This window comes from Dryobates pubescens, chromosome Z (genome assembly GCF_014839835.1).
Source record: "Dryobates pubescens isolate bDryPub1 chromosome Z, bDryPub1.pri, whole genome shotgun sequence".
NCBI lineage: Eukaryota > Metazoa > Chordata > Aves > Piciformes > Picidae > Dryobates > Dryobates pubescens.
Window position 1 is genome coordinate 86,931,537 of NC_071657.1, and position 21,277 is coordinate 86,952,813.

Here is a 21,277-nt window from a genome sequence, read left to right on the forward strand (position 1 = left end):
AGAGTACAACACCGAGCCAGCTGGCACCAGAGGTCCAAGACTTCCATTGGACAAATGAAACATGCTGCAGCTCCCCTCTTCCCTATCCATAGCAGTGTCACACTACACCACAAAGCCCAGAAACAGCCCCAGTGCCCCCTCTCGTCTGCCCTCAGGCAGGACAGGCGTTGCTGGGTAAATCCTTTGCTGCTCAGGAGCCAACAGAAGATTGAACAGCTCACAGACAGCATCAAAGCAACACCAGGCACCTGCTGCCAGGCCCATCTCAGGAGACAGACACTGCCAAACCCATGTCTTCTGCTAGTGTGGGCTCAAAGGTGTTAAGAACGAAAAGCAACCCTGAAGGCAGTAGGGAAGTGCACAAGGAAACCAACACCACCAGAGCAAGGACTGTTCAGACAACACCTGAGAGACATGAGCTTACAGACAGCGCCAGCACCAACAGAAAGGAACTGCCAGAGCCTGGCAAGAGTTTTGTGGGATTTTTTTTTTTTATTATTTTTTTTGGGTGGATTTTTAATTTTTTTTTTGTTTTTTTTTTTTATACAGGCTAGCGTTGTACCCTTTGCTAAAGCTGCTGATTCTGCCACAGAAACTAGAACAGAAATTTCTCAGAAATTAATGTTGGTTCCCCTCCTTGTCAATTCACTGTCTGCCTCCCAACTGAAGAACGGCCTGGGTTTGTGTTTGCAGAAAACATTCCCTGTACGAATTCTGCCGTGCAGCTACACTGTTCTGACTGAGGAATGAAAAAGCCAAGAGTCCACTGAACATTGGATTTTTTTTTTTTTTCCCTGTACAACGAGGCCTGGTTTGGAGTTTGGTCCACTGAGGACAGCGAGTTAACCGTAGAGATCATCATCATTGTCTTCACTGTACACGTTGCCCCCGCTGCCACCTCCTGTGCCTTGGCTGGGACCAGCACCGCCCTGGTTACCTGACGGGAACCTGCATTCAGTGGTGGAGAAGAGAAGAGATGTTGTTCAAAGACATCCTCCCAGACCAGCAACGGTCCCCTCCCTCTATGACAACACACTGGTGCCAACTAGGACAGGCAGGAGAAACGGGATGAAGCCTTAGCCAGGTGGCTCGGCTGCTGGCTGTGGCGTGTGTTAAAGGAACAACGTTTGATGGCCTTAGAGAGCACTGACAGAGCAGCTACGACCGACCGGCAGCACAGCCCACACCCACCACTGCTGTCCCTGGTGCTGTATGCATTGAGGAGAACGGGAGAGCAGGGCGGAAGAGGAGTTTGCAGCTCGGAATCCAGCAGAAAGCTGTCTCAGTGCTCTGAGACTGTCTGCCCCATGGTTACCTGAAGCTGCCAAAGCCCCGGCTTTGCTGAAGAGTCTGTGCAAACATCTCGTATTTCCTGATGTCGTTGTCACTGACGGAGCGGCGAGCAAAGCGCATGGCCTCCTCAAAGTGATCCCTGCGGATCTCAGGAACCGGGTCATCCTCCTCCACCTCCTGCAATGGACAGAGAGCCCAGGTGAGCCACATGTTTGAGCCCCGAGAGCTGCCCACAGCCTCCTTCCAGTGCAGGATGTTCTGGTGCCTGCTGCAGCAAGGGCTGGAGGGGCACTGCAGCGGATCATGAGTCAGAGCTGCAGCAGGGGCCTTCTGAGCAATGCTGAGCACGAGACCCAGGAGGAGCCTCAACCTCCTGTAGGATGAGGACAAAGTGCTCCAGCTCCACACTCAGTGTGACAGTCAACTCATCCCCATCTGAGGAGGACAGAGAGGAACACATCACACCCCAGAGATGCAAGCAGAGAAAGCTGAGAGTGCTCCACTCACCATGGCAGAAGGGTTGGTCTGCCTCTCACGTTCTCGCCTGATCTCGCTCTCAATGGATTCACGGATAGCCAATTTACAGGCACGCTGGCAAATCTCTGTCAGGTCAGCCCCCGAAAAGCCATTGGTCATCTTGGCCAGAAAATCCAGGTCAACATCCTAATGGAAAAAAACATCAGGAGAGGCATCTCCTTAACACCTTACATCCTCAGGTGATGGTGGTGTCATCAGACCCCATGATATTAAGCTCCCACCTTAATTATGGCAAATTTTGGAAAAATCAGCTGTTAAGGCTCTTAGGTTTGGAAAAATGTTAGCTACACAAAGATAGGCCATGCTCCCCAAACCCCAACCAAAAGTCCACACAGCAGCTCTAAGGTTCTCTGCACTTGTGGCTTTAGGATATGGTTTGTGCAGCTGTGAACATTACCAGACAAACAAAACACTGTCAGACAGGAAATGAAGAGGGGGCACAGAAAGACCAAGACAAGCAATGACTTCCTCCTTCTCCTCAGCTGAGGGGGTAACACCGCAACCTCCTCTGAAACCCTCTTTCCTAACAACCTAAAACTAAGCCTGGCACAAATCATCTTTGTGCTCTCACTGGTTGCATTACTGCCAGCTCCCCAGGCAAGGGGCACAACTCTTGCCTAGGACAGAGTTCCACAACAATTAAGTGCAATGTTTCCTCTTCAATTTCCATTTCCCACCCACACATTCAACATTTGCTTTTCTTTAAGAGTACAAGAATCTTTTCTATGTTGCTGTAACAGGCTTTCCTGTTCCCACACTGTGGGCAGAACTACAGTGCATGACAAAAAGACCTGCTGTGCTTGACCATTAACATCTAACTTCATCAATACCTAGCCTTCGGCATCAAGCCTCCCACTCAGCCCTTCATGGATTGGATGTTTCCGGGCTCTAGACCATGCAGAGCAGCCACCAGTACTCTGCTCTGTCCCCAGCTGGTGAGGAGCACACACAGCAGACCCAGTCTGCATGCAGTCAGAGCACACACCCTACCTTGGCCACTGGCGATTTCCTCAGGTTGGCCTTAAGAATAGCAACCCGGGACTTCTCGTCAGGCAGCGGGATGTATATGAGCTGATCCAGGCGGCCGGGGCGCAAGATGGCTGGGTCAATGATGTCTGGCCTGTTGGTGGCACCAATGATGAAAACGTTCTTCTTGGTGGACATGCCATCCATCTCTGTCAAGATCTGGTTGATGACACGGTCTGCAGCACCACCACCATCACCGATATTCCCGCCTCGAGCCTTTGCAATGGAGTCCAGCTCATCAAAGAAGAGCACACAAGGGGCTGCTTGTCGGGCCTACAAGAAACAAAGGGGAACAACTGGCCCATGTTAGTATCACCTGACAAGGAGTACCTGCATTTCATACTGTGCCTACTCTACCAATAAAGCAGCTCAGAGTACCACCACCAGAGCACTGATGCTGCAAGAAGGGTTTGGAGGAGCTGCTCCAGAAAACCTCCTGTTACACAGACACCCAATTCAATTTTCCCACACGAGGCAAATATCCCCAAAGCTGGGAGCATTGCAGACCAGGCAGAAGAAAGGTAACTCCAATGGCTGAAGGGAAAGCTGGAGTAGATTTGCCCAGACTAGGCCTCTCCCTGCAAGACCTGGGGATTTTGACTGGTTATTCAGCACTTGAGTATCAGTAGGCAGGACATATCCAATGGAAGAGGGAAATCCAGTCACTGTCTTCAGCTATGTAATGTGTAGTTATAGGGAGAAGGCAGATATTTCTTCAAATTGTGCACTGAAAGAATGCAGGACTGCAGGCACAAAGAACCACTGAAAAAAATCCAGTTAGAACCAAGGGGGGAAAAAAAAGAAGAGAGGGAAAGCTAAAACACTAGCAGAGAGATGCAGAGAGATCAGGGATAATCCACGCTGAGCACATGTGCCGAACAGAGGCACTGAGCAACCTGCCTGAATTCCCATGTTATCTCCCTGCCCTGGGTAAATAGGTGGACTAGATGGCCTCTAAGGTTCCCTCCCAACTTCACCTTTCTCTCTCAGAGAAGGCGTGGAAGGAGATTTCAGCTGTTCTATCAGCACCTTCCCTGACTACAAGGGCAAGGATTCCCAGTGTAACACATGCACTTAACTTTCTGGGACACAAAGCGACACTATCTATGGAGCAGCCGGGCAGTAGGAGTGTAGACCTTTCTAAGCCATGTATGCTGCAGGACAAGAACCCATGGGATATTCTGAAAATCCATAAATGGTGACAGCTAATGAAGTGTCAAGGTTATGTTTTCAGGGATGTGGAAGGTATCCAGTGTCTCTGCTCTAGTCTCTCTGCTAAGGCATTGGGGAACTTACCATGCCGTAACAGCAGATGCAAATTGCAGCCAGAAGAAACAGTTTAAATAGCTATGCTGCTGAAGAGGATTAATCCCTTGACATCAGAAGAGCAGTCCCTGCTCTCAGTGCAAGTGAGGAAAGCACAAGACACACAAACAAGAACCAGGCTTGTAAGACAGATACAGTGGAGACAGAATTCTGAGGGTACCTGAGCACAGATGGAGCAGTAGTGAAAGGGACACTTGCCTTGTCAAAGATCTCGCGCACGTTGGCTTCAGACTCGCCAAACCACATAGTGAGCAACTCCGGCCCCTTGATGGAAATGAAGTTTGCCTGGCATTCATTGGCAATGGCTTTGGCCAGCAGGGTCTTACCACAGCCAGGTGGCCCATAGAACAGAACCCCTTTTGATGGGGTCATACCAAATTTGAGGAACTTGTCTGGGTGCTCCACAGGGTACTAAAAGAGAACAAAAGAAACAAACAAAAACCTCGCATGGTAAGCCAGAACAGGCCAGTACCTCAGAATCACTCCATGATGTGCATGGGAAGAGGACCTTCAAAGATAATCTAGTCCTACCCCCTGGCCACGGGCAGGGACATCTTTTTCTTGGACAGTTTTGTTTTTCCTCCTATCAGCAACACTACTTGAGATTTCTGGTGAGCTGAACTACAGATCCTGCCTGTGCAGTGCAGGAGTTTTTAAATGGTTCAAAGAGCACCATGGCTAAATTGGAAAGCTGCCTTAAACAACCTATTTACCTCCAAGAACCAAGTAGTTTTCTAGCACACTTAACCCCAACTTCACTCTGCCCTGCAAAGCAGAAGCAAAAGGGAACAGCTCATTATCTAACCTACTTGCTCTGCTCTCCAGAGACAGAGGTGTCTGATCTGAGTTTTTATCCTTGGCAACAAGGTCAGAGAGAGGTGATGATTTTAACATCAGAAAATTAGACTGAAAATTGGATTCTGTTATTCACAGACAGGGTCTCTCTACAGTGCCAACTGAACAGAAAATTTATCAAACCCAAGCCATCCCAACACAGCCACCAGGCATTTCCACAGACTTTAAATCTAAGCCTTCCCCTTCATAGAAGGCTTCACAATTACTTCTCACCTGCCCTTGTGATAATGCTAACAAGTAAACCCTTTATCAGCTCTCCCAGTAAAAATCTTCATCCACTTTCTGGCATATAAAACCATCATGTAAGAGGATTCTCAGCAGGGGTCCCATTGCAGGTCTCCGCTCAAGAGAACCAGAACTACTGCTGTTTCTGCATGCAGTGCAATATCCACTTGAAATGGCACTGGAGACTCAGCTAAGGAAAGCCTGGTGCTGCTTTTCAGCACTTCCTCTCCAGAATCACCAAGATGAACAGCATGGCTCTGTTAGCACCATTACATGCAAATTCCACAAAACCCTCTACATGTACTCTGCTCGCAGCCCAAACAGGAATCTGAAGTACTGGATTTTATTAATATAATTACTTTTCAAGCTGACCAGGCAAAAATCTGTTGGAAACCCTTACCTGTACAAGCTCCTGGAGCTCTCTCTTCACATCTTCTAGACCACCAATATCTTCCCAGGTAACTTGTGGCACCTCCACCACAGTCTCCCGAAGAGCAGAAGGGTTGCTCTGGCTCAGAGCCCACTGTCATTAGAAGAAACAGTATTACACAAATTCTAACACTCTGTGTTCACTAGCTCCAGATAAAGCAGTTACACACTGCACCCACAAGGAGGAGGATCACTACTGCATTACCCTGAAGTCATCCATGGTCACAGCCAGTGAGTTCATCACTTCAGCATCAATAGTTTCATCTTCAAGGTCTATGAGGTCCATCTTCTTTCTGATGGCCTGAAGAGCAGCTTCTGAGCAAAGAGCAGCCAAGTCAGCACCAACATGCCCATGGGTCTCGTTTGCCACCTGAAAGCAGAGCACTGACTATGACTTACAGGGACACAAGCAAGTGCTCTGCAAGGGCAATGCATACTTAGTAACTCACTGAGGAAATGCAACAAAGCTCTGGAGGACAGCAACATCAGTGCCTTGCTGCAGATTCAAGATAAGTGCTACCACATATCTAACACACTTAACACACTGCTGCTCCACCTCCCACTTCAGGTTGAAGCTGCAACTTGGATTCAGATGGTGCGCAGAGTTATAACCCTGAGGACTGCAGTTCTTCATTCAGGGCAGAAATTACAGGAGCCATCCAGTTTACGTGCGATGTCCAGTGTCAGCACACTGCTGACACTGGTAGGTCTACGTGAGCTGTTTCAAGCTTGTTTTACTATTACAGAGAATCCCACAGCAAACAAACCCAGGAGGACACAGGTAATGCACTTTTCAACTGGACTCAAAACATCTGCTTCACTTAGCCATGACATTGTTAACTAGTGACCAAGGAGTTGCAGTCATTGGTATTTGTGAGCCCAGAGATCACACGCTCACCCGGCCTCATGCTGTCCTAAATAAACAGTCACATTTTATGCAATCAGGCCTTAACATCTCTTCCACTATATAACAGAGCATTGGGAACATCTTCCTGCAAAGACAAACTTTCTTAGTATCACCCTACTCACCTGCTCCAGATCCACATCATCAGCCAGTTTCATGTTTTTCGTGTGGATCTGCAAGATCTCCAGGCGCCCAGTGGCATCTGGGATACCGATATCTACCTCTCTGTCAAAACGACCTGGGGAGTACAAAACATGTGTTGGGCTGCTGATTCTGCAAATGAGAAGAGCTGTGGCTGCTGCCCTTCTTTGAACAACATGATGACAAGGTACCAACACACACAATTTCAGAAAATGCCAGAGCTTTGGGCTTCTCTGCCAGGCTGTAGCCATTTAGCAAAAGTGAGACTACTGTATTAACTGGAGTGGAGGGTTACATGACACAGGACTGATGGTTTAGTAACTTTTCCCAAGCCTCATCTTCAGGAAATATGCCTCCTCAAGCCAACATACCATGAGACATTTTTGTTTATTTCTAAGAGTCACAACTTTCATAGCCATATCCAAGCAGTGGTAAGTAGGAACTGTCCCAATATGTGGTAAGGCAGGAAAAGTACCCTACCCCCGTTCTCCAGCCATAGCTGTGCATTCAAATGGCTCACTACACATTTAATGAGCTGGTTTCCCTTGAATGCTTGACTGGTTTGCTATTAAGAGACTTGACCAACTGGCTATTTACCAGACATCCATTCACAGGGCACAGCTTCATAAACCTGAATCTCAGAAGCTACAGGACTTCTCATCATAAAAACAGGAAGAAAGCAGACAATTTAGAGCCTTCTGCAACTTAAGTCACGAACATGAACTTAAGCATTTAATCCTTCAGCATATCCTGAAATAGCTTAATCTACAAGTGACTAGTACACTTTTTCGCTTCAAAGTGTTGGTTTTGTTTAATTTCAGCAAGTTCTAACGTAATATGGTACCAGAAATGATACCAAAGGCTGGAAGCCTAGAAATTACTTTCAAACAGGCAGCTGGAGGCAAGTCAGTAGTTTATGTAACACACAGATGACGTTTTAATTTCTGCTCAATCCTTCCAAGGCCCCTGCAGAATGACCTGTAACAAAGTCTGTGATACACCAGAGACTGTAATTGTGATTACCAAATCTCCTGAGTGCTGGGTCAATGCTGTTAGGTCTGTTGGTAGCTGCCATAACAATCACATGTGCTCGCTGTTTCAGTCCATCCATAAGAGTCAACAGCTGAGACACTATGCGACGTTCCACTTCTCCATGCGTCTATGGAGAGAGAAAGCAGTGGTTAGACCAAAAGCTCCACAATGCAGCACAAGAGCTACTGCAGCACCAGAGCAGATACAGCAGCCACAACCTGTTAAGATAATGCCATGGGGTCCAAGCAAAATCAGGTGTCAAGCTAAATGCTACTTTACCCTGTAGTCAAATGCAGATTCGTGTCAGCTGCTACCAAAAGGGATGTACTGCTTCACATTCTACAAGCTTTCTTTACCTTCTCTCTTTTAGGAGCAATGGCATCCAGTTCATCAATGAAGATGATAGCAGGAGCATTCTTCTCTGCTTCTTCAAAGGCTTTCCTTAGGTTGCTCTCTGATTCACCAGCCAGCTTGCTCATGATCTCAGGACCTGAAAAACAGTGGCACAGTAGCACCCAGAACAGAGGCAGCCAGCCCCAAGACACGCAGCTGAGTTTTTCAGTACAATGCTCACGTGGGACAATCTATATTCTAATGCAACACAAATACTATCAGCTGGGTTCACTGAACTTGCAGCTGAACAGAAGACCATGCAAAATTACTTTCTATCATTATTCTGCTGTTTCCAGTTTACTCTAACAGAATACTGTGCTAGTTGATCAGAGACCTTTAGTTCTTTCCTCACCCTATTTCACTCTTCCCTGTAATGTGCCACCACTGTTAATGCCAGTCATTGCTTGCAAGAGAAGCAATCAAATTATATGGTGATGAATTATCAGAGTAGGAAAGGAAAAAGCTTTAAGATACCAAAGCTGCCTTTAGAGTGCTTCAAACAGGTATATAATTATGTCTCTAAAATCCTATAAATGAGTTTGGAAGAAAAAAAAAAAAGGAAAAGAAAAACCCCAACAAACCAAAAACTCCAACTCCTCTCAGAGGGTAAATAAATAATAAAAACATACAAGTGTAAGCACATCAATTCCATAGGGAAGGACAGCATTCCCCTGAAACTGCCTACAACTGATGAACAGAGCAGTGACAAAGAGAGACTATGCTTCTAGAAGGCCAAAGAAAAAGAAACCTGACTCTCCAGAGTACAAAGCTGCTAGCTAACTGAAGCCCACCAGCTGCAGAGCCACTGGCATGGGCAGCATCACGAGCATTTCACTACAGGTAATGCAGTTTATACCAGCCCTGCCTACAGCTCCCTGCTTTTATTATGCAACAAAAGTACAAGTGTCTAATGAAATGGCTAGCTAATTAATGCCCACTGACAGCTTCTACTACCTTGTACATGACAAGGGCGACATGGCTAAAACCAGCCCACTTACAAAGCAAGTCACCTCCCCACAACCAGCCATTTCTATGGAGTGCTACACGCTCCTTTGCTCTCCCCTTCACAGGTTTATGCAACTGAAATCTGAAAAGAAAAGCAGCATTCCTTAAATATTCCACCACTGACTGTAAAAGGGGACAGGAAAGCAGCAAGGGAAATTCAGAATTTACTTCAATCAGTAACCAACACAACTACTACAGGTAAGAGTTATCAACAGGAATTTCTGTCACTTGTAGCTCAGTCTCAAAGAACTCATTGTAGCTGTCATAAAGTACATTCCAATTAATGTTACTCGAGACAAAACACATCATGCGCTTTACTTGAGGGGAAAGAAATGCACAGCGGATCAACACCTTTTCTGAACAGAACACAGTGCCAGCAACAGAAGCCAGTGTCCTGCACCTGTATTATTACCAGAGTCTCAGCACTTGACTCTCAGCTTTGCCCTCATCAACATAAATGCAAGTCCCTGCGTTGCAAACTGTCTCACATCCATTCTGCTACAACAGAATCAAGCTTAAGAGAAGTGCACTGACACTTCCACACAAGTGGCCTCCAAGTGTCTCCAGAGGCATGTCTGAAGAGTCTGGTTAAGGAAGGATGTCAGGGAACAGCGTGACTCTACGAGCCCCATTAAACAACACTGATTGCCATAACATGGGCGAGCAAGCCCCCAACAGATCTGGGGCCAAAGCAGTCACAAAACTTACCATTGATCAGGAAGAAGAAAGCTCCAGTTTCATTGGCCACTGCTCGGGCAATCAGTGTTTTACCAGTGCCAGGAGGACCATACAGCAGAATCCCACGTGGAGGCTGAAGACAAAGGCAACAGACTGAGGTGATGAGCTAGTATCTGAATGCCTAAGTAGCTTCACAGTGAAGTTGTAGGCATTTGATTAAATGCAGTCCAAGACTGTGATGCGAACTTGTGCAATAGCTGTCATCCCAGTGCTGCTATCAACACCTTCACTACTTCATATGAGACACAAACAAAAACTTTGCCAGTAACTGACAGCACTGATTCAAAGCACCACTCCACAAGTTGTCAATACTTGGTGTCCAGAACACGTATGAAAATACTTTCCTAACTCCAGCATTTAAAAATCCCCACAAACCACAAATTATTTATTCCCTCCACCAATGTTTCATAACCTCTGACATCAAGAGTCATCTGCTGGCTGGTGCACATTATGGACTCACCTTCACCCCTATGGCCTTGAAGAGTGCAGGGTGTCGGAGGGGAAGTTCCACCATTTCTTTGATTTGAGCCAGCTGCTTCCGGCAGCCCCCAATGTCATCATAACCCACTTCATTCAGTGACTCCTCTTCATCCTATCCAGAGAGACATATCAAACACACATGCAGCGTAAAAAAGGCATTCATAACCCCTCCCAGTCTAAAGAAGCCAAAAATCCAGGTTTCTGCTCATGGCCATCTCTTTGCTGTCTGTTGTAATTTTCAAGTCTTCCTGGTGTCTTCTACAACTGTTTTTTAGCTTTGCCTTCCCAGACATAGTAAGAGAATTGCCTGCACATATCTAAACCTCACTGAAGCACACCTTCATGAATGACAGCCTCTGCTGCCAGGTTCCCTACAGAATCTAGCACAAAAACAAGCTCTGTGACCCTCTGAGGTGGCTAACAAACACAGTCAACAAAACTCAGCGTAAAATATACTTATTCCTTAACTTAAGTGCTTATGTCTAGCTGGTCCAGACATGAGTAAGATCAACTGTAGACAACTCTCCTGGTATATTCCTACAGCATCCATTCATCAGTCCAGACCTCTACTGGCATTAGTTATCTGTATCATTATGACACACTAAAACAATAAAATGACACAGCCTGGAATCTCAGAGAGGCACAGTCTGAGCCTCACAAACAGGAACTACTACCTTAGGATCTGGAGTACTAAAGGTCTCCAGGTTTTGAGATTCTTGCCCACTTTGGGTCTTGCTCCAAGGTGAAGGCATAAACCCTTTTCCTTTTATCTACTGGGTATCTTCCCTTGATCCAGTTTGTGCCACTGCCCCTAGACCAGACCCTGTCTCCAAAGAACCCTGTCATCTACTCCTTTCCATTAGGCATTTGCCTCTGCCTCCCCATCTCCACGCTGCATTATCCCACTCTCTCAGCCCCTCCTCACTGCTTCTGGCCTTTAGCTCATCATTTTGATGCCTTGGCTGAACTTGCTCGTCTCTTGTCTCTGCTGTGTCCTGCAGAGCCTAAACTGGACTAAGGGGGTTTCACGGTCTCAGAACAGTCATACAGAAGTGAGTATTTTAGGAAGCAGCTAAATACAAACCAGCACTCACCCTGACTTGTAGGCACTTCCTTTATGAAGCATGCAACCTCCTTAGCTCATGTATCTGAGATTTCCCACTCTGTAGGAAATTTTCCTATTACTCTGTAATACTAAGGTTAGATTCTGCCAAGACAACAATCCACCCAGGCTGTCTCAACCTTGGGACACTCAAGGGACCAGGATTTCTTAAAAAAATTTCTCCTACCATTTTGAGATTTTACATTTGTCACGGAAAACAGCACGAATTGCTTTCTTCTCATTTGGCATGAAATTTAGCAACACTGTAAGCTCCCCTTGCTACAGATCAAGAGAAGTTTGGAATTTAAAAAAAGGCATCTATGTCCAACATGAGACATCTGGAAGATGCAAAACCAGCTGCTGCCTAAGTATGGTATCTCATCAGCAAACCTACACATTGCTGCAATCTCGACATGAGGAAGAACAGTGGAAAGAGATTCCTCTGACTACTTTCAGAAGCAGTTCATCTCCTGAAACCAGAGTTTCTAATCACTGCATCCAGTTCACAAAATGCCAAAACAGGAACTGTGAACACTGCTGCTCTCAAGCACCATCGCAGAAGCAGATTTCAGAGAGGACTCACTCAGGGAAACCACATGGCAGGACTCTGCTCACCTCTCTTTTAATGGAGTCTCCTTCACAGTGGATCACTGTGTCTGGAGCCACTATACAGTATGGACTTGGATCGGTCTCCACCACTTTGAATTCCACAGCACGCATGCCTCCACGCACCAAGAAGATGTCACCTGTAAAACCCCAAATGTCAGTAGCCTGCTGCAACCAGCATCTGCAGAATGACAATCCCTGCACTGCCAGCAGCCCCAGAGGACAAGGAAGCTGGCTACACAGCAGATACTGCTGGCATTGGTGACGCTGCTTCAGAGCTGCATGTACTGTGAGTACCTGAGATCCTCAGCCAGGAAAGTTCTCAAATTTCATTTAGTAACAAACAGCAAACAAAACCAGCAATCAACAGAAAAGAATACTCAGCCTACACACAAAACAAGAAGGCAAGGAATCATATTTCTTTTCCATTCTGTTTCAATTTAGCATTTCTAAAACAGGCAAAATGCTCCAATTTAATAAGAATTCATTTTGAAGTTATTATAACTAGCTGTTACTAGTTGCAACTGGTTGTCTCCAGAAGTGGAATAACATGTAATACTACACTGTGACTCCTGGCTGAACCAGACGACAGAAGCTGGGTAACTTCAACTTATGTTTACAGTGCATCAGAATCTATTTGTTCCAGCAAAAGTGCTAACAGCACAATTCCAGAAGTGCATTTGGTTTTCTACACACTTTCACAGCTGCTAATTAAATTACTTTGAAGAAGTGAATGTAGTCAGGGTGCCAGTTGGTACACTCAACCGATTAGTATACAGGCAACTACACCATTCCATTCAGTGGCAGCGACTTAGTTTAATAAGATTTTCTCCTCTGTTCTAACTGAGCCTTTTCTAATGCTGTCTCATCTCATGTAGCAGAAACCCCACACCCACAGAACTATCAAACTGTTCTGCCAACCAGCAGCACCAATGACCCTTTTTTCGAAGATAAGGGAAAAATCAAATCAGCACCAGCAAAATCACACTCTACTGGTGTTAATCTAATGCTTTGCAGAAATGTGTGCAAACTACTAGACATCCTCTTTATTTGGCCTCAGGACTACCTCACATTTGCTGCCACCCAGACTTCAGTAACAGACATCATTACCTTTCCTGATGGGTCTGTATGCCTCCAGAAAGTATGGTTTGAGATAGACCTCAAACAGGTTTCCTGTGATCCCTTCTACAGTGTCATCAATTGGCAGCACATGGATACGTTTGCCATACTTAACATCTGGGCAAGGCTGGATGCTGCAAAAGACGAAAACTCCAGTTAGCCAAAGGCAGTGATGCCCCTTCCCAGGCCAGTACAAATGCTAGAAAGACCCTCCAGAGCCTTGGTGAGACTTCCCACCTGCATAAGAACATTTCAGTGCTGACAAGGCAAAAAATCATGCCCATCAAGAGTTAGGCTTCACAACACACTTCCCTTCTCTCCCTTCAGCACTACCACAGGCCACTGTGGAGTTCAGTACTTTCTTCTAACCCCCTGTTCTTCCATAGTCCTCTCACCATTCCCAAGGTACACTGACAAGTAACTAATACAGCTTAAAGACCTGTGTGAGTCACAAGGTAACCTATGTTTCAAAAATGAGCTACTGCTGAACCAGCTGCAAGGAAAGGGAGCTGGGAGAAGCTTTTTCATCCTTTTACACTCCAATTTACAACAGAGGCCAGAGCATCTGCTGCTGACAAACCTGACTTTGGTACTCAGAGTCTTTGCTCAACCAGGAGAAAGCACTGTGAAGCCAGGGGTCTGCCAGTGCCAATTCATTCAGAATGACCTTCCAGGTTAAAGTCTGAAAGCCCCTTGGCCATGTTTAAATAAACACTACAGATATTATTTCACACTGCAGGACAACAGTACCACGCTGTAGCAGAAAGCTCAGACTGGCTTTGCCAGCTAAGAAAAGCCTACACAGAACTGCAGCAGAGCACAGAACTTTGTGTGTGACTCTGCTTAAGACTTTTAGATTTTCACTATATACTTTACAGAGAGAACAAAGCAGAAGGTTAAAGGAAAAGACAGACAACAAGCAGGCACCCAGTTTTTGGCAGAAACCAGCCCACAGAAATAAGACAAGACGACCTACAATAAAAATGTTGAGGGCAAGAGGCTGAAATTCTCTAACCCTGGGCGCCAAAAATGTAATGGGTTGGGGCAGATCCCCTCCCCACCACAGGCAGAAATAACGACTCAGGCAAACGGATTGCAAAAGTGATGAAAGTTTAAATAGAAAGCAGTGACAAAGAAAGATCCCATCCCCACCTGAGGGTGCATGCAAAACCCCCAGGGCTCCTTCTTCCCCCTCCCTCTGCTGGGCTAGTCTCAGCTGGCCAGGCCTGAGACTGCCCATCCCCCTGTGGCCTTGGGCCCAATCAGGCCCATGGCCGGGAGATCTCTCCCCCAGTTACCAAGGCTCGGAGAGGGAAGGAAAGAGGAAGTGCCAGACTCCGCACTGGATCTTATAGTGGTGCAAAGAATTATGGTAGGAAATACACAATTTCCTGTGTCCATCCCTCTGGGCTGGACTTCTGGACACAGGAAGTGAATGCACCAGGGGGGCACCCAGCTCAAACTACAACACCCTCATAACAAAGCTAAGACAATCAGCAAAACATTCGGAAGGCTGAGAACCACTATAGACACAGCCCTGGCAGAGAGCAGGAGAGCACAGGCTGAACTTTCACACTAGAAACTATTCCAACAGTAACCTCACACCAGGTTAAAAAAGAATTCACCTTTATTTTAAACTCACAGTCTGGCTCAAAGTACTGTTGTGTTCCATCTACAGTGGCATTTAAAACTTGCATTTTCTACTGCTAGGATGGGTGGAGCATTCCTCTCCTCTACAAAGTTTGCATGCAATACACTTTGCACATAGATTATTTCTCATGAAGGTCCTGAAGAGACTTCAAGGATCTTTAGCATACTTTTATAATCCAAATATGCATACAGCCAGACAGAGAAGAAAAATAAACAAGAGATTCCTGATCTTGAAAACTTCTATCTCCATTGAAGATGTGGCTCTGCTACTGACTGATTCAGAGCCATCGTGCATATTACTGAGGCAACTCAAGACAAGCAATAGCTAGCGAATGAGTTTTCTCACCTGATCACGTCCCCCAGGCGCACTCTCAGGTTGTTGCGAACAACCCTATTCATGCGAATCTTCTCATCTGAGCAGGTGTCATCTGACAGAACAATGCACACTGCTTCTCTCCTCTTCTTTCCTTTTAGCAGGACAGTGTCTCCTCTGAAGAGCTGCAGTTCATCCATTTTTGCCTGCAAACGGGAACATCGTTAGAAGAAGCTTCTGACAAAACAAGAATTCAAGAATTTGAAGGAGAGTTACTTCACTTCAGACACCTCAGAAGCAATACACTGAATTACACAGACTCCCACTACGCTGAGCTAATCCTGAAAGCAGGCTATGGGGACAATCTCAACTGAATGCTACAAACTGAATCAAACCACATTTCAACACAGAAGTGTTAGGAAACAAGACAACCCTCCCTCACTCCTCGCAGCTGCAGCTTCTGACACAGATTCATGCTGCAAAGTTACATTCCAAGTTAATACACAGCAACATCTTGCAAATTACCAGGTTAAATGTTCTGCTTTCATAGGTAACGCACCTGGGACAGTGACACAACACTGTTGTCTTCGTTGATGGCTTCATCAACAATTAACCGATTAGGCCTATTCTTCTGCTTCAGAATAGCAGTCGATAAGTCATCCACTTTAGAGCTGGTGAAAAAAAACAAGTTATGAGTCTCAGTGATACTGCTCCCCACTTTCCTGTCACTCCCCTATTTTCACCTTCATTTCCCTACTGGTTTCTTTGTTGTCTTGTCTTTTAGAAACTACAATTCTTTGTAAGACAAAGGAGAACATTCTTCCTAGACACCAGTTGCAGGAGTTCAAAGCACAACGTTCTCCATCAGTGCACAGAACTACTTTATGAGCCTCTGTGGTAGTTTTAAGCTTTAACATTTTTCACAGATCTTGAACAGAAAAGTAGTAAAACATAATGCTAGCTATGAAGTAAGTGGTCAGTGAGATGCTGCTGACTCTTAAGATGTCTTGTCTAAAAGAAACTGCATGTAACCAATGCTGCCAAAACAAAAGTTCAAGTGTACTGGTGTCAAATCCCAGATAAAGAGGGGAATTAAAGGGCAATGCGGTAGCTCCCTGACAAGAAGAGCTGTAAAAGTTTAGCCTGGCAAGGCCTATTAGTTGAACCTAGGAAGCCAATACCATCACTGCATCCCTAGACCACCACATTACAAGAAATAGAATAGATCATTTATCCTGACAAAATGGAACAAATCAAACAGCAAGAAAATGGGAGAAATGCAGATTAAGTGTTTTCTTTCAAAATCTGATACAGCAAACAATTCACTTTATGAAAGAAATGTGAATGTGAAGAAAGCAGTTCTTGGAAGTTGTACATCAGCTAGTCACAACAATGGCTGTCTGGTTTGACTTTCTTTGGTGGGCACCTGGCTACCTTCTCTGAGTATTCCAGACGTGCCAGCGTCTAAGGCTGGAACAGAAAACTGAACTTGCACTAGCAAGAGCAGGAGGCTTTGTGGACAGCTGTGTTGGCTGTACAGTTTGGCTCCATTTTTCGCTCTTTTAGGACAAAATACCCAGAAGAACCTTGACTGGAAATTGCAGAGCAAGCAGCTCTGCACAAAGCCAGATCACAGCAGCAGTGCATCAGTTGGCACGCTCATTGTGTTTTTAAAAGTCTGTTTGAGAGAGGTGACATACCTGCAGTGTGATGTCACCCCAGCACCTCTCACCAGCACCTCAATACAGTAATGACGCCTTCATTTGATACATGAAAGTGGAAACAGTATTAAGCAAGCCTATGAGGGCAGCCAGCTTGTTTTCAAGCTTCATGTAAGCCCTGATAGCATAGGGAACACATTGCAAATGACAGGTAACATTATTTTAAATGAACAAAGGAGGAATTGTAAAATATGTCTTTCCTGGACTGCTACACCCTGGAAAGTTGCCTTCTTACTTTCTTCACCAAAAAGTGCAAGAGGTAAGACACTGGCATTCATTCCTTTCAATCTGACATATTACATTTTTTAAACCCAAAAAGACATGAGAAAGGCTGCTAGACACATCCTACAAAGAGCTCATGAATTATATCTTCAGCCTTAATTGTGGCTTTGGTAGAGTCCTAAAGCATCTGGGATTTCAAAGAAAACAGTAAGAAAACATCCAACACACTGTAAGGTCAGACAGGATCTTGAGTTTGTAACAGTGCGTAACACCAACAATCTACCTGTGAGGACCTTGTCTCAGCATTAGCTTGTGTCCACTGAAAATTAATTTTGATGGTAGCTTTTAAAACTTGAGCTAAGGCACATCAGAAACAAACAATATCCTGTTTAGCTGCTCAAAGTTTCAATGTAATTCATAGCCCTCCACATAAGAGACATGAATCCAAAGGCTAAGAAACCACTGCCAGACTTTGGCTACATAAACTGTCACTGAAAGTGAAAGGCTGTCCCTCAGGATGCAGAGTGCTGTGCAGTCTGACAAAACAGTCAGAAAATAAATGGAAAATTAACTGGACAGCAACTGGAAGCTTTTGGACTAGAAACCCAAAAGCTATACAAATCTGAGAAGAAAGTCCAGATGTGACTCAACACACAGCAGTGACGAAGAATGTGGTAAGAGCTCCACTTGGTTCTGCTGAATATGAGAAAAAAGTTTGAGTACTGAGGAACTGAGTCTGCACTTTCTCAAGAAAGAAATGATGGCTGAATCAATGCTGGCAGTACTTTACTGCACTTAGAGCAATCGAAAAGCTTGGAGGCATTAAATATGGAGTAAAGTCTCCAAGAAAAAGCATACAGGCATATAAATGTGTGGGGTCAGCTTTAGTTATTGGACCTGACAGTTTTGTGAATGATATAAAGATGTTACAAAATTACAGGCTGGCTCTGGCCAGCCTGATCCAGTGTGGGGTGTCCCTGCCCATGGCAGGGGGATTGGAACTAGGTGATCCTTGGGGTCCCTTCCAACCCTGGCCGATACTATGATACTGTGAAAATTAAATGCCAGCTACATACAGGGGAGTGATGATGCTTCTACACACAAGGGTCAGGACTTCTAGAGACAAGCATTACCCATCTTCCAGCAGCAGTTTAAAATATTATTACCATCACCATCTGCCCTCATCACATCTTTCCTAGGAGTTCCTCATGCTGCAACTCAAATAATGAACCAAAATACACCTGTACACCTCAATCACATTTCGACAATCCCCAGCACCGAAGCATTACTGCACCTGAACTGAAAACACTAGGCAGGAAAGGCTAAGGCATGGGTTGGGGCTCTCACGTGTAAATGTTCCTATGCATGCTAGCAAACCGGCAAAGGGCAAGGACAGGCAGCTAGCCTAAGTAAGTTTTAAAGATTCTTAGTGAGTTTCCCCGTCGGAGAGTGCCCATTGCAAACCCCCTAGATCATCTCCTCTACTCTTTCCTCTTGTCATCTCCCTAACACACTTTCCCTCTCACTCTTGTTTCACTGACTCGACAAAGAGTCACAAAACACAAGACATAGATTAAGAGCTGATTTGAAATTAGGAAATTCAATGCCTGCATCAAGTCTGGCCCTAAACAGAGGCCAAAGTTGAAGACATGATCCTCAGCACAGCTAACAGCTACACTTCCGTAAGCTCAAGACATCAATAAAATTGAAGGAAATATGTACTAGCCCTGAAGACCAACAATAATGAGTTCCCTGTTGCCATTCTCAGCCTCATTTTCTCTCTCAGTAAAGCAGTCTAGCAGTCTCATTTGATGCAGTGAAGGACTGTAAGGAATACTTTTTACACCTTCTATCGCTACCATCATTTTTCTGTGTGTCAGAACTCTCCTTCTGCAGCATAGGAATAATGCCTGGAGGCTATGCACTATGGTGGATGGCATGAAAAAAAGAGTAGAAAGTGATTACCCATTACAGATTCTTCTGAAAACAACTAACAACCTCCAAAGCCCCACCTAAAGTACAGAAATAAGTTGTTCCTGCAAGCCTGTGCTAAAAATACAGAGCAGAAAGAGCCAAAACAATTCCAGCTGCAGTAATGAAAGTGAAACAGCCATGCTGGTGAGCTTTTTTTAATACCCTCATGAATTCTCTTCTGAGACAAAACCTACCAATAGTTTCTCACCACACCAAACATTCACATTACAGACTGAACTGATTTCCCCAAGCAAGTATTAAAAAAAAAAAAATCCATAAAAAATTTATCTGTTAAGGAGTGAGCTACCTGGTGACTGCAATCATTTAGGGGAAAAGCATGTGACAACCAAGCAACAAGTTCATGCTCATGATTGAAATGGCAAGCTATCCAACCCTGCTTCAAACAAGCAGGAGCCCGAAAATGAGCATCTCCTCAGAAACCACTTTCTCTTACCTCCTGCAACACCACTACGTAAGGCTCAGTTCAGCAACATGGCTGCCAGTAGCACTGACCCAAAAATGGCAACTGAAAAGTAACTTGCTTCCAGTGGCAAAGTAACTTTTCATGATTCAGGTATGCAAGTATGCTGAAAGAAATTACGCTGAAGCAGGAATTTCTTTTTTAGGACACTCTTCACCTCACCTAGCTGCACAATATGCCTGTGAGAGGCATATTTGCTGACACTTTGCTTGCAACTGACTCAGTAGGACTGAGCGGGTCTAAATTTCAGAAGTTGCAAAAGAAAAGCAGAACTTAAGTAGCAGATACTAAAGGGATCAAAAGTGCCTCCAGTAAGGCAGAGAAGTCACTTAAAAGTATTCTCGAGTTTGGGAAATTATCTTTAGTTTCCATTTTCACTCCTCTCAAGAGGCAATAAAGTGGCTTGTGCACGTGTGCTGGGAACCTAGAAGCCACTATTACTCAACTAATTTTTGAGGACCACAAAATATGATCCTCAGCTTGGAACTAAAAACTGACTGAGGCAAGACATCACAGGCAAAAATACAGCCGATGGCCTCACCTGCCCCAGAGGCCAGCATGGCACAACATGTCTGCTTCTGCTCCTGCCAAGTCACTCACTAGCCCCGGCCCAAGGGCTGCTGCGAGGAGGAAGCCGGGACGTGCCTCTTCCCCTTCCTCGCTGCTCCGCCAGCCGCTCTGGGGCCGGGAAGACAAAGCCCTCTCTGCCTGAGGCCTAGCCTAGACTCTGGCTGTGCCGGAGTACGGCAGGTAAGCGGCCCTGTAGCCCGGGCCTAGCGAGAAGTCCTGCCCGGCCAGGCCTCGCTCCCCCCCCTCCCCGCCATGACTCGACACTTCCCGGGGAGGCCCGGTCGAGAGAGAAGGGGGGTTTGGGGGGGGAGATGGTGGCGACGAGGGGCCCATCCCCCTCCCCCAGCACCGCCTCCGCCTCCTCAGGGCCTGTATGACATGGCGGGATCGCTGGGCCGATCGGGCCCGGGCACTCAGACGAGACAGGCTGCGTCGGGCCGGGCCAGGCCAGGCCAGGCCCAAGAGCCGCCGCAGCGGGCGGGCCTAGGCCGAGGCCTGCCAGCGGGCGGCCCGCACTTACTCGGATCCCGAGGCCATGGCGCAGCTGGGGGGGGGAGGGGCGAGGGGAGGCGGGTGGCGGCGGCTCTTCAGGGCGGGCGGGCGGAGGTGGCACCGAGCGGCGAGTCTCAGGCAGGCGAGGGGACGAAGGCGACGGGTCCGGGCGCCTTGCGCTGACTGAACCTCAGAGCCGACTCATCGGACGGGGGGAGCTCCACCCCGCGCCGCCTCGCCTGCCTGGCAACACCCTGCGACGACCAATCGGAAATTCCGATCTGCCAGAGTCTCAGCCAATGGAAGGGCTGAAAGTAGAAAGGGACAAGGAGAGGTAACGAGCGGGCGCTCTCGCGCCTACGCCCCGCCCTTCTCCTTTTCCCTTCCCAGTCGTCACGAGACAAGCGCAACCCAATCGCAGTGCGGCGCGTGCCGCGGCTGTTCCACCGGGCAACACGGCGCGAGCAGCCAACGGCGAAATTCCACCGGCAGGAAGTCCCGCCCCGTCGGCTCCCGCAAAGAGTGCTGCATCACGATTGGCTAGCGCCCGAGGAGAAGAAAGCGAGCGTGTGCTGGGTTGAGGCAGCCCCCTCTCCCCACCACGGGCAGCAGTAACACACTCAAACGGATTGCAAAAGTGATG

The 21,277-nt window shown here is 46.5% G+C and overlaps 1 protein-coding gene across 1 annotated transcript; it reads right to left on the reverse strand.

The window, feature by feature from the left end:
- Window positions 1–715: 715 nt before the first annotated feature.
- VCP (valosin containing protein) lies at window positions 716–20,864 on the reverse strand. Its single transcript, XM_054178406.1, has 17 exons — window positions 20,663–20,864; window positions 15,734–15,845; window positions 15,208–15,380; window positions 13,203–13,345; window positions 12,102–12,232; window positions 10,365–10,496; window positions 9,875–9,977; window positions 8,125–8,258; window positions 7,760–7,895; window positions 6,721–6,833; window positions 5,897–6,061; window positions 5,663–5,785; window positions 4,381–4,593; window positions 2,821–3,129; window positions 1,801–1,956; window positions 1,316–1,470; window positions 716–948 (listed from the first exon to the last, which is right to left on the reverse strand). The coding sequence occupies exons 1-17, from the start codon at window positions 20,677–20,679 to the stop codon at window positions 843–845; spliced, it is 2,421 nt and encodes an 806-aa protein (XP_054034381.1). The 5' UTR covers window positions 20,680–20,864; the 3' UTR covers window positions 716–842.
- Window positions 20,865–21,277: the final 413 nt, after the last annotated feature.

Excerpts from the sequence above, each read along its gene's own strand:
- VCP (XM_054178406.1), bottom strand. Across the intron at positions 8,259-9,874 it reads TTTCTTCTTCCTGATCAATG|GTCCTGAGATCATGAGCAAG; the intron begins GTAAGTTTTGTG and ends ACTGTTTTTCAG. Across the intron at positions 1,471-1,800 it reads AGACCAACCCTTCTGCCATG|GAGGTGGAGGAGGATGACCC; the intron begins GTGAGTGGAGCA and ends TGTCCATTGCAG.